The 16787-nt window shown below is 39.5% G+C and overlaps 1 protein-coding gene across 5 annotated transcripts in view; it reads right to left on the reverse strand.

The window, feature by feature from the left end:
* Nucleotides 1-16787, reverse strand: part of usp37 (ubiquitin specific peptidase 37) — a 28953-nt gene that overhangs the window by 4282 nt on the left and 7884 nt on the right. For 4 of the 5 annotated variants that reach the window (XM_061792265.1, XM_061792263.1, XM_061792264.1 and 1 more), the window contains 16 exons: nt 16670-16785; nt 16457-16534; nt 10845-10933; nt 10610-10706; nt 9782-9937; nt 9563-9694; nt 7089-7212; nt 6250-6488; nt 6062-6179; nt 4364-4443; nt 4102-4260; nt 3973-4026; nt 3614-3761; nt 3330-3549; nt 2520-2689; nt 1528-1588 (listed from right to left, as the gene is read on the reverse strand). In XM_061792265.1, coding sequence (XP_061648249.1) covers nt 1528-1588; nt 2520-2689; nt 3330-3549; nt 3614-3761; nt 3973-4026; nt 4102-4260; nt 4364-4443; nt 6062-6179; nt 6250-6488; nt 7089-7212; nt 9563-9694; nt 9782-9937; nt 10610-10706; nt 10845-10933; nt 16457-16534; nt 16670-16785 — 2041 coding nt within the window. The remainder of the gene's footprint in view (nt 1-1527; nt 1589-2519; nt 2690-3329; nt 3550-3613; nt 3762-3972; nt 4027-4101; nt 4261-4363; nt 4444-6061; nt 6180-6249; nt 6489-7088; nt 7213-9562; nt 9695-9781; nt 9938-10609; nt 10707-10844; nt 10934-16456; nt 16535-16669; nt 16786-16787) is intronic. The other variant, XM_061792268.1, reaches the window with a different exon arrangement.

The raw sequence follows: 16787 nt of genomic DNA on the forward strand, positions 1-16787 counted from the left end.
TCGCCGATGTTACGTGTGCTTCGCGGTTCTGCTGGGACCACAACCATGGCCACGACCCGCAACACTTCAACGTGACAATACAAAAGACCAGTGCAACAAATACGACATAGGCCGATCTGATGAGCAAAAATGTTGCTTAAACGTAAGAGTAACAGAGGATGTCCGCTCCAGAGGTAGGTAGAGTAGCCAAATATTGTACTCAAGTAAGAGTACTGTTACTTGACAATAATATAACCCAAGTAAAAAGGAGTCCTTGAAAACATTACTGAAGAGTAAAAAGTACACAGTGAAATAATTACTCAAGTACTGAGTAAACAGTGAAGAACTTCAGATTTTTTTTTAAGCACAGCATGAACATCAATAAAAAAAATAAAAATAAAATGTGAATGTGCAAATTCTGATACAAGTATGTGTGTGTGTGTGCGCGCGCACAGTCAAAACTGCAACAACATATCTGCAATTTACTGCACGGTGCTTTCTAAATAAGTGAACTGAAATATCCACGTTTGTGCAGACAGTGCAGACAAATACTACAATACATGGAAGGTGTTGTTTTTGTTTGTCTAAATGTAAACAAGAGTAGCTCGCCGTTGCCTTCATGGTAATGACGACCTTCCCAACATGGCCGCCATGTAGGCACGACAATCAGCCGGGCTGTCTTATCTAGTGTTAATAACTATGCCCGGGAAGCCCAACAGAAGATGTCGTGTGAGGTCATGTGGCTTTCTTGTGTTGTTTGATTGGTGAACTAGACTTCACTAGTCACTTAAATTGGATTGACGCAAACAGTGCCTGATGCGGAAGTCGTAGTCTTGCGCACGAAATAGTTGATAAGCAATAACTGATAAATAAAAGTAGCGAGCGACATTTAGATCATTGTACCGGAGTAAAAAGTACCGTTACTTCTTAGTGGCAGAAGCGGAGTAAGTGTTTTTTTCTGGTCTCGTCAACTCCTGTGACTGATCCAAACCCGGTCCCGAGCGTACAGGCGGAACCTCAGGCCAATGCCTTCGCATATTAATCCGCCACAGAGTAATATTCAGAAATTACATGTGTATGTGTGGAATGGATCTAGCTGCCAGCGTTCAAGGACTACGAAACAGCCTATGACAACAGCTTTTATAGGGACCCGCTTTCAAAATATTCTCTTTTTTACTTCACCCACGTGACACGTCCCCTCCTCTGTGGGGTTGTGACTTGTGAGTCATGGGCATACAATCAATGCTTGGTATGTGGATGAGTGGAATGGATCTAGCTGCCACCGTTCAAGGACTACAAAACAGTCTATGACGACAGCGAGCGAGCGACCCGCCACCACCCCCCAGGAAAAACTCATCGGATCTATAAGAGTCACATAAATGGCCTATTTTGAGTTCTAAATGGGATATTTTGAGTTCAAAATGGCGATTTTCCCCAAAAGGCGCCTGATTTGCATGTATGCATTCACAAGACAGTAGGTAGATTGAAAGAAAAAGTGCAAGGTGTCCTCCACTACTCAGGGGCACACAGCAAATTGACAGTTCCCACCTTGCAAGCTGAGCTCAGTGGCCCGCTTTAGATCGTCATCCTCTCTCATCTCTTGGGCTTCCTGTTTGAAAATCCAGCAGGAACAAACCATTTGATTAGCAGTCTACTTGTTTAAACAGTAAAAACATTCATTAGATCATTTAACATAATTATGTAATATTTACCATAATTTCTCATGTATAATGCACATTTTTTTACTCCCAAAATTGTCTAGTCATTAGTGCATATTATACATAGGTATAGGGGGAAATGAAAAAGACTGTCACATTATATAAATGTATGCAGACATCTCGAGATTATGAAAAACATGTAAACGTTCATTCCAATATGCCACTGCCCCCTAGAGGTTATGAAAAAGTTTTACACTTTCATTCTAGTATGCTGTCTAGAGGTTATGAAAAAGGTGTAGCCTACACTTTCATTCCAGTATAACAGGGGTACATATGACTGGATATATGTACAATTGTGCTCATAGCTTTACATACCCAGGCAGAATTTGTGAAATATTTATTTTTTAATACGACTGATGAGTGAACAACAACCATCATTAATTTCTGTATGGTTATGTTTTGTTTAATGATAATGTTTTTTTTTTAATGCTTGACAGTTTAATTTGAATCCCATTCGAATAAAAATTAAATGCGTTTCGCCTGGTCCATGTTTTCTTTAAAGAATTGTACACATCTTACAAATTGTGCAGCGGTAATCAAACATATGAGCAGATCCATGTGTTTTCTCATTAACAAAACAAAACTAGGGCTGGGAATTTCAAAATACGAGCAAGCAAATAAAAAGAAAGTATTGTGTGTTCAAATAAAGTGCTTAACTTCAGATAAATTCTTTAAAAAAAACATATGGGTAGAAGCAAAACCATGCATTGTAAAAATGCATTACAGCTAGAAAGGTTTTCCAGGACTTTGAGATCAACTTTGGGGGTGCGTATTATACATGGGTGTGCAATATACACGAGAAATTTCGGTAATAAGACATACATGCTCCTTGAGGCTCTGCGCCAGCGCTTGCTGCAACTCCTGATCTTCCCTCTCCTGATCCAAGTTGTACTGCTGGACCCAATCCATTTCCCCCTGATGCACCTGCGAGCTCTCCGGGGTTTGGTTCTCCTTGTTCTCGTCCATGGTCAAGTCCAAGGAATCCAACACATCTAAATCCAGGTCAGTGACATATGATGTAAACCTCTCCACTCTAACACAGAATTAACCCCCCTGATAAAGTATGTTGCAGGTCAAGTTAAAGTTTAAACCCCCCAAAAAGTTTTTGTTTTTTTTAATAAAATGGATATATATAGAGCTGACCTTTTACTTTTATTTTTTACTATATTTTAATATATATCTTGAAATATCTTTGAATTCACATTGTATTAAATCTAAGGACCCAGCTTTTTAGGACGCTAAAAAGGGCAGAATATCTATTCAACACATTCTTTTCCAGTATTCACACCCCAAAAAACGTTTTTTTAATGAAAAAGAAGTAGTTGCACTATGTATTGTCTGCACGAGCAGTTCTGGGGGGCAGTAAACCTGGGGCCCTGGGTAAGTCTGGGCCCCTTCCGTGCCCTCCCTTTTGTCTACAAATAAAAGCCTTGCATGCATAACCTTTTTGTTATTTTGTCACTCAAACTGATGGTATATTGATTGGCACAAGGGCCTAGAGGGGGACAGATATGTAAATTTTTGGATGGTTAAACAAGAAGCAGGTTACAGGGACCCATGAACATTTGTGGTCTACCAAAGACAAACATAATAGGAGGGTTAAAAAGATAAAGCGGTCTTTTACACACATACTTGCAGGTTGTTTACTGTCTGTATCCAGCAGATCTGTGTGATAGGCCAGTTCATGGGCATCCGTGTCCCCGAAGCCCGTGTCTGGACTGCTCGTCGGTTCGTCATTCAGGGGAGATGGCGCAGTGAGACCAGCCTCCTGGCGACTCAGCTCCAGCACGGCCTCTAACATTTCTTCGTCGTTAATCCCGCTGAATTCTGCCGGATCCATGGGAACTCCCCGCTGAGAACAACAAAAGCTGTTAGGAAGTGGGGGGAGCAAGATTTGAGTTTTTCCAGATGTTCACCTCTTCCGGTCGTTCGTCATCTTCCGGGAGACAGGTGCTGATTCGTCTTTTGCCGCTTGCGCTCGCCTTTCTGGTCAGCTCCTCCTCGCTGTCCGAATCCACTAGTGCAGATGTGTTGTTGGAATTTACCAACTTCCCTCCAACCCTCCTATATCCCATATTAATCAGGTTTTAATTACATTTTAACATGGCACAAGCAGGGAACAATGACATAACAGAAAACGAGTAGTTGGTTGGATGTAAATGCAAACATTTAACCCTGCTGTTAGATTTCAGGTCCAACTGACCCCTGTTAATAATATTTTTAAAAGGCAGAAACAATTTTTATCTATGAGAGAGAGAGAATAATCAGAATTTACCGCAGCGGTGCCGTGGATGCATTGAGTGACTGTGAGGTTTTGAGTGGTCTGGACCTTAAAAGACAGGAATTAAAAAGCATTATTTTGGAGTAAAATGGAGACTGGAATGAAGGTATCTAGAGGTCTTACGCTTGGGAACTCCAGCTGAGACTGATGGGGGGCCGAGTGGAGTCAGTGCAATGTGACAGCAGAGTCAGGTAGCGGGGTATCACTACCTGTTGGCCCAGCTTGCTGTTTAGAGACAGCTGGGCATTAAAACTGTACCTTTTCAGGTGGAGGATGAGCACTCTGCAGGGGAAAAATAAAATATCTATTAGAGAAAAAACATTTAGCTTCTTTGTTTACTATTTTTTATACTAATACTATACTCTGTGTTTGTGTGTGTAGGTACCTGGGTAGTTTGCTGAATTTGTGTGTAACTGTGGCTGCTTTCCCACTGCATTTCTCACACGAATATTCAATTTCCTCTAGCTGTAAAACGAAAACATTCTTTAACATGTGTTCCAAATGGTTACGCATATTTGATTTAAAATGAGTTTTAGTCTTTCTGGGGAGGTTTTAGCACGTTTCTTCTTAATTTTGTATTTATATTTTAAAGCTTTTTGCATAATACCAATACAAATGCCAGTTGGTGGTATTATCTTTGTCTACTTGAAGTTGCGATCCTCACATTCTACACTGTAATATCTGTGACTTTGAATGTGTGTGTGGCCTTAAAATGTGGGGCCTGGCCTTTTGAGTGATAAGGGAGTCGGAAAATGGGTGTAGAGTTGGCCGGCTTTGCATGTTGAGTTACTTGGGGTCAGTTGTGGCCATGCAAATAGTGTATAAATGTGCTGCTATGTGATGATTTTGTTACGGTTTGTTCTATTTTAAATTACCTAATGATGTTTACTTTACCATTGACATGCAGTTGCGTAAGCCAGTTCTACTTTACAGTCGACGCATTACACCATCTTTTTTTTTTTAATGATTAAAATGATCCCAAACTTGACTTGTCTTTTGAGAACTCTTGCTTCCTGGGTTGTGCTTTTTGCTACATTAGTCCGCAGTAAAATTAGTCCATGTGGAAAAATTATTACTGCAAAATCTAGCGGGATACTGTAGCTTAAAATTCCTGGTATACAATTACACACATATGATTTAAAAATATGCAGAAAAAAAATGCAATATATGTGGAAATTCTTACTGACCATTTCTTGATTTGAAAAAAAAATATTTTAATAATTTAACTTTGTGTTTTGAATATTCAAAGGTGGGGGTGAACAATTGAAAATGTTTTTAAAATATTTTTGTGAGAGAAAATAGATCTACTTTTAAGGCCATATCATCTGGTCCTAATTTAAAGCTTTAAATTACATTTAATTTAAAGCTTTAAATTTGATTTAATTTAAAGCTAATATAATTGTAAACATTGTATTCACTGACTTTAGGAAAATGAACAAATACAACCTAGGTCTAATGATTTGGAAGACGAGTGTTTAATTCAGTCATAGCCTTCATGTTCAGTCCAACACGAAATATGTTTAAAGGTCCCATGACATCAAAATCCTCAACACCTGGCGACAGTGAGTGGATTCCTCCTGTTTTTACATGCCAATGTTGTTAATGACATGAGTCGTGGGCATACAATCAACGCTTGGTGAATTCTGCTTCATGATGATAGTAAGATCCCCACATCAAATCACATGAATGCAATGTCGCTTTGAAAACTGGGCCTCTCCACTGATAGCTAATTACCGTCTAGCTGTTTTCCATGTTAAAATTGTGGAAGATGTGTGATACAATCAGAGCAAAGCTAACATACATGTCACATATTAATGAGAAATCCAGCCGTCTCAACTGCCAGGTCTTTAAGACAAACTAGAATAGCCCGAAAAAGGACTTTCTGGGCATTTTCAACCCAAATTATCTTGCAAACCCGATAAAAGGACATCAAAAATTATAAAAAATGAAAAGAATCTGATAGCATGGGACCTTTAAAGCTCAATCACTGCCATTGATGGCTGTTGAATTCAAATATCCATGTTAACATGCATGACTGGCAGTGAAAGAGTTTTAGGATAGAAATGTATCTAAGTTAACTCACCCTGAAAAAAAGATCCAGGGAATCTTGGACAGATCGAAGTGGGAGGGTGTTTTTTCTGCGAGGTAAGTCGATGGACAGGTCGTTGAATTGCTCACGCTTGGTCACCACTTCGCCACAACTGCAAAAACCGAGTTATTACACGGGTTTTCTGCAAAATCCATACTGTCAGCCAAACAACAGGGCCTTACCATTTGCAGGTGATAGTGTGCTGCACTTCAAACTCCATGTTAACAGCCACAGGGCAGGTGTAGATGCGGGAGGTGTCCGCTTCTTCGCCGGGGTCCACCTTGGCCTCATGGTTACTCTCACACATCACCGATGAATAGGAAGAAGAGGATGCAGATGCTTCATTTGTCCAGCTTTTGTTCATTTTCTCCACGTCGTCTTTCAGCTGGTCCAGACACTGGCTGAGGAACTCATGAGCGTCCTGGTAATGTAGTTACATACAGTGCTGTGAAAAAGTATTGGCCCTTGTCTCAAATTCCTTATTTTCCTCACAGTTTCCCCACTTTAATGTTTGAGATCACCAACGTAAATAGACAAATATAACAAGTTGACTTAAAATGCTGTTTTTAAAATAGTGATTTCATTTATTAAGGATAAAAAAACTTCAGTTACCTGGCCCTGTTTGCAAAAAGTAGTAGTCATGGCCCCCTAAACCTAATCCTCAGCAGGAACAACTACCTATAACTGGCAATGAGTCTTTCAAATCTCTGCAGAGATATTTTGGCCCAAAGATCTAAAAAAGCTGCAACAAAATGACACCATCCAAAGAAATTCCAGAACAGCCGAGAAATAAAGTAATTGACATCTATCAGTCTAGAAAGGTTTACAAAAGATTTAGGATTCCAGCGACCCATAGGGAGACCCGTTATCTTCTCATGGAGAAAACATTTAACAGTGGTGAACCTTCCCAGGAGTGGTCGGCCTACAAAGATTACCCCAAGAGAACAGCAATGACTCATCCAGGAGGCCACAACATTTTTAAAACACAAACGACCTGAAAAAATAATTATCCATATCTTACATTCTGCATATTTCCAGAGAAACGCTCGGCAGTAGAGGAGATGGCACTTTTAACTTTTCTCAGCAGGTCTTTTTGTGTTTCCGGGCAGCCCACGTCCTTCTTGGCCAGAAGATGAGCGAAACGCCTAGACGTAACAATACGAGCAGATGGCAACTATTTGAACAAAACCTTGGAGATTTCAAGAAGTGGATACTGGATTTACACTGCACGACCAAGAGCCAAATTTAAAGGAAAATATACTTATTAATTGCATGTTTATAAACAGTTGGGTCTCTGGAGTACAAAGGAGTATTAGGGCAATACTGAAAAGAGTATTTTTTTAATAATTTTAGAGATTCTGTATATTTTGAGATTAAATTCATAATATGAGAATCGGTTTAATATTTGAGAAAAATAAATTATGTTGAGATAGTAATACACGAATGTAACAGACACACCACTAAAGATGACACCCAGCAACACCCAGTCTCGTGCTGTTCCGCATACCTGCCTTGGCTCCCCACTGAGTCAGTCTGCGTACACAAAACATCTCAGGAAAACCTTGTCTGTTTATCAAACAAGAAGCACGAGGAGGCTTAACTTCACGCACGGACGCTAAATGAATTACCAGCCAGTCCCAAGTAGCTCATCAAAGCTGACACACAGACAACTGGTTTCTCACCCGGAGGCTAAATTAATTAACTTCCACCCCCAGCCACCCTGAAGAGTGTCACCAACAAAGACTTCTTTTTCCTGCTGTTTTCAGTGACATTTGTTCCTCCCGTTTGGGACAATGGATGGAGCACTAGCGACACCCACAGGTAGGGGAAAGCTACTGCAACCCTGGATTAACTAATCACAATCTTTATTGGATTTTAATGTTATATAATATTTTAAGAACTTTGCATGAACACCACCAGCGGTACCATCGCAGTAGCGCCACTAGTGATTGTATTTCTGCAAATTTGAATGTCTAATGTCCAATCTGTTTGTCAAATGAACAGGATGAAATGTTTCACCCCACACAACAAATGCCACATTGCAAATATTACAATGTTCTCAACATCCACATACAATTGAAACATTCGTTACAGGGATTAAAAAGGATGTGCGCGTGACAATGCAAGCTGGAAAATGGTCTCGTTATCTTAAATCCAATAATTAATATTTTATCAAGTTAAAAGTGGGCTCTATTATTATTTATTTTCTATTTTCACATAGAAAATGACTAGCTAAAAAAAAAACACAACTTTCTTGTAAAAATACGACTTTCTCCTGCTATCAGGACTTTAATCTTGATAATATGCGACTTTAATCTTAAAGAAACTCTCTCTTTCAAACATCCAATTTTAATATATTTTTGTAAGATAAAATTTTATTTAAACTTAAATTATTGCAGTGTAATTGTTTTCTCTTTTCAGTCTGGAGGGCCTAACCATCCTTCAATTGTGAAATTACCATGCAGTGTAAATCCAGCCATAATATTACCGTATTTTCCGGACTATAAGCCGCTACATTTTCCCCGCGCTCTGAACTCTGCGGCTTATGCAACGATGCGGCTAAAATATAGATAATATAGAAATACTTAAAACATGACCGTTTCCCATAATGCACTAGGGTTTGGACATGCGCAGATGCCTCCAGCGTGTATAAGACGACAACGCTAGTTTTTGGCGCACTCAACGCAAAACGCAGCACAACACGCACAAACGCAAAATTTTTTTTTTTCTTCCACACCCTCATCATGGAAAGTACAAGAAGAAAAGCATATGATGCAGCTTTTAAGTTGAAAGCCATCGATTTGTCTATCGTGCTTTTAAAGCGGCACTCCGATGTGCGTGGGAGGCTTGGATGACCAGCAGTGAGAAATCTTTCACAAAAACGGGCCACATGCGAAGATCATCCTTTTGTGTGGTCTGCCAGTGGATCTTAAAAGCATGGAACAGTGTGAAAGAATCTACGATCACCAACGGATTTCGAAAGGCTGGACTGCTACGTGAGGAGAACAGCACAACTTCAGCGGTAACTGTGTCTTGAGATGAAAATGACATTGAGAGAGACACCGACAGAGACTGAAATGGTGTGTGACGGAGATGTTCTGAGGCTCTTCAACTCTCACACTGAAGAAGACAACTTCAGTGGTTTCAGTGAAAAGGAGGAGGATGAATAAAAACTGACTTTTCTGTTATGTTTGAGCTGTTTTACTGCCGTGTTACAGGCACTGTTTGGAAACAATTAAGTTATGTAAATGAATATTGACCAAATCTTTCTGTGTAAATATCTAATTTCACAACGTATATATCCGCGGCGTAGTCTGGTGCAGGTAATATATATAAAAACAAATTCTCCAAATTTAGTGGGCGCGGCTTGTATTGCGATGCGCTCTGTCGTCCGGAAAATACGGTACATTCTATTGGGTTGTTAGACTGGCAAGATAAACGCTATATTCAAATTAGCCCACAGTCCCACATGTGCGAATTGAGTTTTTTGACTACCTGAGCAACGCATTGACAGGCACTTTCTTCCAAGGGATGCTCTGCCTCAGCATGTCATTGGAGAAGGACGGCAGGCTGAAGAGCGACTGCAGAATGGCATTCATATAGCAAGTGTTGCCCAAATTTGAAAATCTGTCAACGATTTACACATCGGACAGCACTGTCAGAAAAACACACCAGCAAGGGTGGCCTCTGATTGCCAAGAAACTAAAGTGTTACCCTTGCAGAGGAGGCTGCGACTGGGCTGGAGTGGAGGGTCTCTGCTTGTTCCAACCACCGTAATCCACAGAGGGCCGTACTTTCTTGAAAGGAGTGGAGTGATTGGGCAGCAGAAGGCTGCGTTTGGCTGTGGGCGTGAGGGATGTACTCGATGGCCTGAGATTTTGGAAATGTCATACAATTGTTACTGCGTTCATTTTAAAGGAGACGACATGCTTTTATCACAATTCAAACAAAACAATTAAACAGTTGTGAGCTGTCTGTGATGTGCTTTCATTAAAATACTACAAAGATCAAGAATTATAGTACACTTATGATACAAAAATATATGCCTTTGCATGGTTCGAACAAGCAAACCTTTTGTCTGTTTTCAGTCAACAAAACAATGTGTGTGGGTGAAAGGCCAAAAACGCACAAAAATACGCTACATATGTTGAAATGTAGTTGTGACTAATGTTATGTTTGTATTTCCGCTGTGAAATAAGCATGTGCACTCTAACCCCAATAAATGTAACTTTTTAACTATGCCATTTTTAATGTATGTGAGATGTTATACTTTTTCAATTATTTTCCCCTCCAGGGTCAAGAATGACATCCACTAGAAATGATAAGGTATTTTGTGTGTTAAAATATGGTCAAGCACAATCTAACAAGAGCGTCCATTTTCAAGCAAATTAAATAAAAATACACCAACTAGAAAGCAGATTTTGGACATAATTCAAAGAGGATGGCAAAAAGGAAAAAGTACGTGGTGTCAACATTTTTGCGGAGACCCTGTATTTTAACACTACACACGCTGTACTTCCACTGACCAATCAAAAAGCTCACCTTTCTGAAAAGGAGTGGCTCTGGCTGTAATCCTTGGTCACAGATCGACTGCTGTAGAATGAAGTCGGCTGGAGGGGAGTTGTTGAACCAAGGGGAGCTGAGAGGATTAAAAAAACAAAAAACAAAAAAACAATACAGAGACATGCTGAAATATAGCTTGGAACAGCACAAAGATATATCACATCACATATATAATCGGGCTAGAGTATATCACGATGACACTATACTATTTTACCTATGCTCCGGTTGTCTTCTGCCTGTTTCAGTTTATCTTTGCAGCTCAGTAAAAACTTCCGAGATGGGTCCGAAGTGGCCTTGTTGTTGCTTTAAAAAAATACAAACAGTTACACACAGATTGTATTAAGCCTCCTGTTACGTTTGTTTCACAGGTACACCAGTAATGAGATTGACCCAGGTTTAATTTTAGGCGGTAAGCATTGTTGGGGGAACCTTAATAAACATCATTCATATCTCATCTCCATTACTAACCATTTAAAATCAATATTTAGAGTACTACCTCTCATAGATCATGGTTCAATGAGGATAATGTACTTGTTTGTCATTACAAAATTCATTTTAAAACTATTTAAATGTAAAAATGTGAAATTAACTACTTTCACTGGATACAGTGGTACCTTGACTTACAAGTGACTTACGAGTGGGGTTGGGAACAGTAAGCAGGAATCCTTAGATACTTCAGTTGTAGGGCTGTGGACAGAATATCACGACGCGAGGCAGCTGGTTGCCTGAGGCATCACCGTTTTCATCTCTTGAAGCAAGCGTGAGAGCAATCGTCCTGTGCACTGCGTACATAACGCTATGCTTCCAACCAAAAACAGCAGTGGTGGGTGCGATACTAGTTTAGTTCTCTCCGTAGCATAACTATTTCAACAACAAATAGCTTTTAGTAGTTAATCTACTTTCGTGGTCACAGCAATAGCAAATTAGCGTTCACAGGCACTACATTTCCCCGGCAATTGTAAACGTTGAATGCAACGTCACATTACGTACCTCATCTCAAGTCCGCCATCAATACCAATAGATCATTTTACACTTGAGACTATGCGAGTCCCAGGATGCACATGTCTGGAAACAATGAGTCCCTTCAACTTATTATCACAGAGTGCAGTAATCATCTGCTATATGACGGGTGTTGCTTCACGGTCCCGCCATATTTCAGATTTTTGTTTGTCCAATTTGTACAATCCTTTTGTTATCCATTGCTCTTGCTCGCTATGTTATGTTGCAGGCTGCCACAATAGCAATTCTTTTAGGGCGACATATTTTCCCTAAAACTGTCATGATAAACGATAGTATCGATGTTTTTTTTATACGCTACTGATATAATGATATTATAAAGCATAATTCAAGTTCATCCTTTTTAAGAACAATTAACTTTCACTTCTAAAGAATATTGGCATTGTAATATTGAACAACAAATAAAATATCGATAAATCAAAAATACAAATAAATCAGACTCAGGCTCTGTTCGCAAAAATTGCACTTAACCAAATATTAAACATTTGGTACATAGGTATAGTCATTAACCCCCTAAAGAGTGACATTTTCGCAGAGAGTAACCAAATGTCTTCAAGTCTGCCAAATTTGAATGAATTAAAAAAAATACACCATGTACTTGAAAGCAATTGGGCTTTGTCACTGTTTTTAAATGAGATGCCATACATTTTAATATCACTTATTTTTTAGTCTTTATTTTTATTTATTTTATGTTGTCGTGTTATGTACTGTATAACTTCTGCTGCCTCTTGGCTTTTGAAAAAGAGATTTCATCTCTCAATAAGCTTTCACCTGGTTAACCTATGTAAACCATAATCACAATACATACGTAGGGGTCATTTTGAGACAAAACATGGTTCAGGCTTTTAAATATATAAGTAAATATATTTTTTTTTTACTTTCAACCCCTCAAAATGTTCAATGGCATCAAACCTATCCATAGAAATATAGTTTTACTTTTTTTTGATGGCCTTTATAGGCAATAAAAGCAGTATTGCGTTATGAACGTAACTAAATATGCTGTACACACAAACACACACATATACATATATATATATATATATATATATATATATATATATACATGTATATATATATATACATATATATATATATATATACATATATATATATATACATATATATATATACATATATATATATATATATATATATATATATATACATATATATATATATATATATATATATATATACATATATATATATATATATATACATATATATATATATATATATATATATATATATACATATATATATATATATATATATATAGCCGCGTTTCATCTTCAATGCCCTTGCTGATGGAAGGAGGTTTTCATTCAAAATCTCACAACACATGGCCCCATTCATTCTTTCATTTACACTAATCAGTCTTCCTGATCCCTTTGCAGAAAAACAGCCCCAAAGCGTGATGTTTCCACCCCCATGCTTCACAGTAGGTATGATGTCCTTTGGATGTAACTCAGAATTCTTTCTCCTTCAAACACAACAAGTTGAGTTTTTACCGGAAAGTTCTATTTTGGTTTCATCTGATCCTATGAAATTCTCCCAATCCTCTTCTGGATCATCAAAATGCTCTCTTGCAAACTTCAGACAGGCCTGTACATGTACTGGCTTAAGCAGGGGATTTGAGTCCCTGACGGCGTAGTGTTACTGATGGTAACCTTTGTTACTTTGGTCCCAGCTCTCTGCAGGTCATTCATTAGGTCCCCCCATGTGGTTCTGGGATTTTCGCTCACCGTTCTTGTGATCATTTTGACCCCACGGGTTGAGATCTTGCGTGGAGCCCAGATCGAGGGAGATTATCAGTGGTCTTGTATGTCTTCCATTTTCTAATAATTGCTCCCACAGTTGATTACTTCACACCAAGCTGCTTACCTAATGGAGATTCAGTCTTCCCAGCCTGGTGCAGGTCTACAATTTTGTTTTTGGTGTCCTTTGATACCTCTGCTCTTGGCCATAGTGGAGTTGGGCGTGTGACTGTTTGAGGTTGTGGACAGGTGGGTGTCTTTTATACTGATGAGTTCAAACAGGGGCCATTAATACAGGTAATGAGTGGAGGACAGGGGAGCCTCTTAAAGAATAAGTTTCTGGTCTGTGAGAGCCAGAAATCTTGCTTGCTTGTAGGTGTCCAAATATTTATTTTACTGAGGAATTTACCAATTAATTTATTACAAATCAGACTGTGATTTTCTGGATTTTTACCTATGATGAATATTACAGGCCTCTCTCATCTCTTTAAGTGGAAGAACTTGCACAATTGGTGGCTGACTAAATACTTTTTTGCCCCACTGTTTGTATCGAATCGGCCTCATGGCAGCGATTCCCAACCCTTCTTACGAGTTTTGCTCAACCTATTCCTTTACTTTGACCTGTGAGTCAAAATTTGACATACGAGTGTTAGATGATGGCAGCGAACTTCACAACAAGCAGCAGTTCAGCAGAGAGTTAACAATTTTTCAAAAAAAGAGGTGTCAAGCTAGGGATGCACGATATTGGGGGGGAGACAGATGTGCCAACCTATACAAATTCACTTCAGAACAATTTGTCCAAATTTGTCTGAATTTCCATATTTTGAACATTTTGTCAAGAACATTACCGCGGGGCAGTTACTGCAGTATATTATGTAATAGGACAAAAACAATTCTGAATACTGTTCCATTGTGTAACATGATCATTACTCTATAATTGTAATAGTTAAATTATGGCTTCAATATTTGTTATTTTAATGTATTTATTGCATCCACCTTATAAATCAAAATATGACATTTCGAAATGCCATTGCCTTAACCGATTCTGGTTTCAACCGCGGGGGGGAGTCTATTAAATCAGATCTCCAAAGTCAAAATTAAAACTCAGCACTCTATTTTGCAAACAACAAACACTGCCGATCGCTTGTATTTATGCATTGACAACAGTTTAGGTTTCAGTTTGTGCAATGAACTTCTTGTACAGATGTCTTGCATGCTATTTATATTATATATTTACATTTCCTGTATCCACTACTGCTACTGAAACGAGGCAATTTCCCCATTGTGGGTCTAATAAAGATAATTTATGTTCTTTTAATATCTTCTCTTATATTACAAATATTTATTAACAATAACATACTTTTACCCTTGCCCTCGTTCTCAAGTGACGTGCGCAGTGACGCACTAATTCATTTCCGGTTCAGACAGCATCCTTAATGAAGCCTTAAGGCCTCTTTATACTCTCGCGCTCGCAACCGACGCATTGGGCCGCGTGGCCCCTATGCGACACGTGACGTGCACACAGCTTACTCAGCTTTCCCCTTGGTTACTCAATACCGCCATTCTGACTTTCATTTAGAGGCCGCACATATCACCTACGCTTCCGCCTTCTTGATCGATTTTGCAATATAATTAAACGTGTCATCTAGGTCCATTTGTTCTAGCAGGCACTGTTCCACGGTCGCCACTGTTGTTGCTTTGTTCCAGAAAGTATTAACGGCTACCGGAATTGGCCATAAAATGCAGAGGAAACTACACTCTGTGGTGTCCTAGCCAATACCAGCTGTAGCCACACGCCCGACTTGGAGGAGAACTGCAGCACATTTTCAAAACAGTGTGCGTGGGTTCCGCTCAAGTATAAAGGCAAACTGCGCGCGTGATAGCCGTAGTGACGTCAGCGCGGACGCCGCCCGCGCTAGTATAAAGAAGCCTTTGACCATGCGTTTAGCCCCTGGTGGCTGGCTAACTAGGTTGCGGACACTGCTGCTGATGTTAAAAAAAGCCCAGACGATCAGACTCATTTAATCGTGGCAGCCAAAATCGTAATCACGATTAAAATTTGATTGATTGTGCAGCCCTAGCTGGGAGTGACAAATAACTAAGCGAGAACATTAGTTTTTCCTCTTATTGCGTTTGCGCACACCGTGATGACGATGATCAATATATCATGCAGCCCTACTTCAAGCTATTTCTTTCCACTTCCTGTTGAGGTTTACTGTCAAACTAAGCAAAGTATATTATAATAATAAAAAAATAAAATTACATTTTGTGCATTTAAAACAACCACATAACTTTGCCTTGGGAAAGTCCGCTAGCTTAATGCTAAGACAATGCAAAATGCATAGCGTCAATGTAACCTTGAAGTAAAGGATTTTTTTAACACAAATGCGGGAACATGTAGACAGACAATACAAGAATACTCAAAGGCATACTGACAAGCTACTGCGAAAAACCATTACTGTAGTTTACGGACCAGTTATGACATCAGCCATTATATTGCTCCCCCCCTGGTGGCCAGGGCACGCACACCAGAAGTAGCCACACAATTGCCACACAATTAATTAATTATGACATACAAACAGTTTTACAGTTTTTTTTATAAATGTACAATACTAAAGAGTGCTATTTTTCTTTATGGCGGGCTGAACGGATTAATGGAGTTGCAATTTATTTCCATTGGGAAAGATGCAGGGGTGGCTAACCAGTCTGAGGCTAAGAGCCACAATTGTTACTGTGTTGTTGGTTACGCTTCCAATTGGGTGGGGGTCGTGGGGGATGTTGTACCGTACTCCGTTCAGACTGTTTCCGTTCCGCATTTTCGCGCGGCGTGAACGTAAGTGCCGCAAGAAGCTGGTCAAAGAGCCACATGCAGCTCAGCTCCCGAGCCACGGGTTGGCCAGGCCTATACTAGTGTTTTCAGTTATGAGCATGGTCATGGAACAAATTTAATTCGCAAGTCACAGCATCACTGTTTGTTGATTACAGAAGCCAAGCGGGAGAATTTACACACTCAATCGCATCGTATATCAGTTTAAGTGCAAATGACTTTTACCTCGAGGAGTCATTTTCTTTGGGGTAGTCCTCACTCAAGTCGCTTTCGGAGGTAAGGAGTCGCTTTCTCTTTTCACTCCTGGAAAAACAGTGCCAAAAAGAAGCGTCTGAAATGATTCAAATGGATATTTGGGTACTTATTCTGGACACAAAAAAAAGCAGCTACTTCCAACCCAAAAGTCAACATCAACGGCAAAACCAATGGTTATTATACCGGTTCTCGGAGAGTCCGGTTCGAACAGGAGTGGAGGCCGCTCTGCTCGGACTGCCCAAAGGTTTACGCGGTGTGGATTCCTCCCGTCCCTCAGCACTCTGCCGTCTCGTTGTTGTCT

This window comes from Phyllopteryx taeniolatus, chromosome 12 (assembly GCF_024500385.1).
Source record: "Phyllopteryx taeniolatus isolate TA_2022b chromosome 12, UOR_Ptae_1.2, whole genome shotgun sequence".
NCBI classification, from domain to species: Eukaryota; Metazoa; Chordata; class Actinopteri; order Syngnathiformes; family Syngnathidae; genus Phyllopteryx; species Phyllopteryx taeniolatus.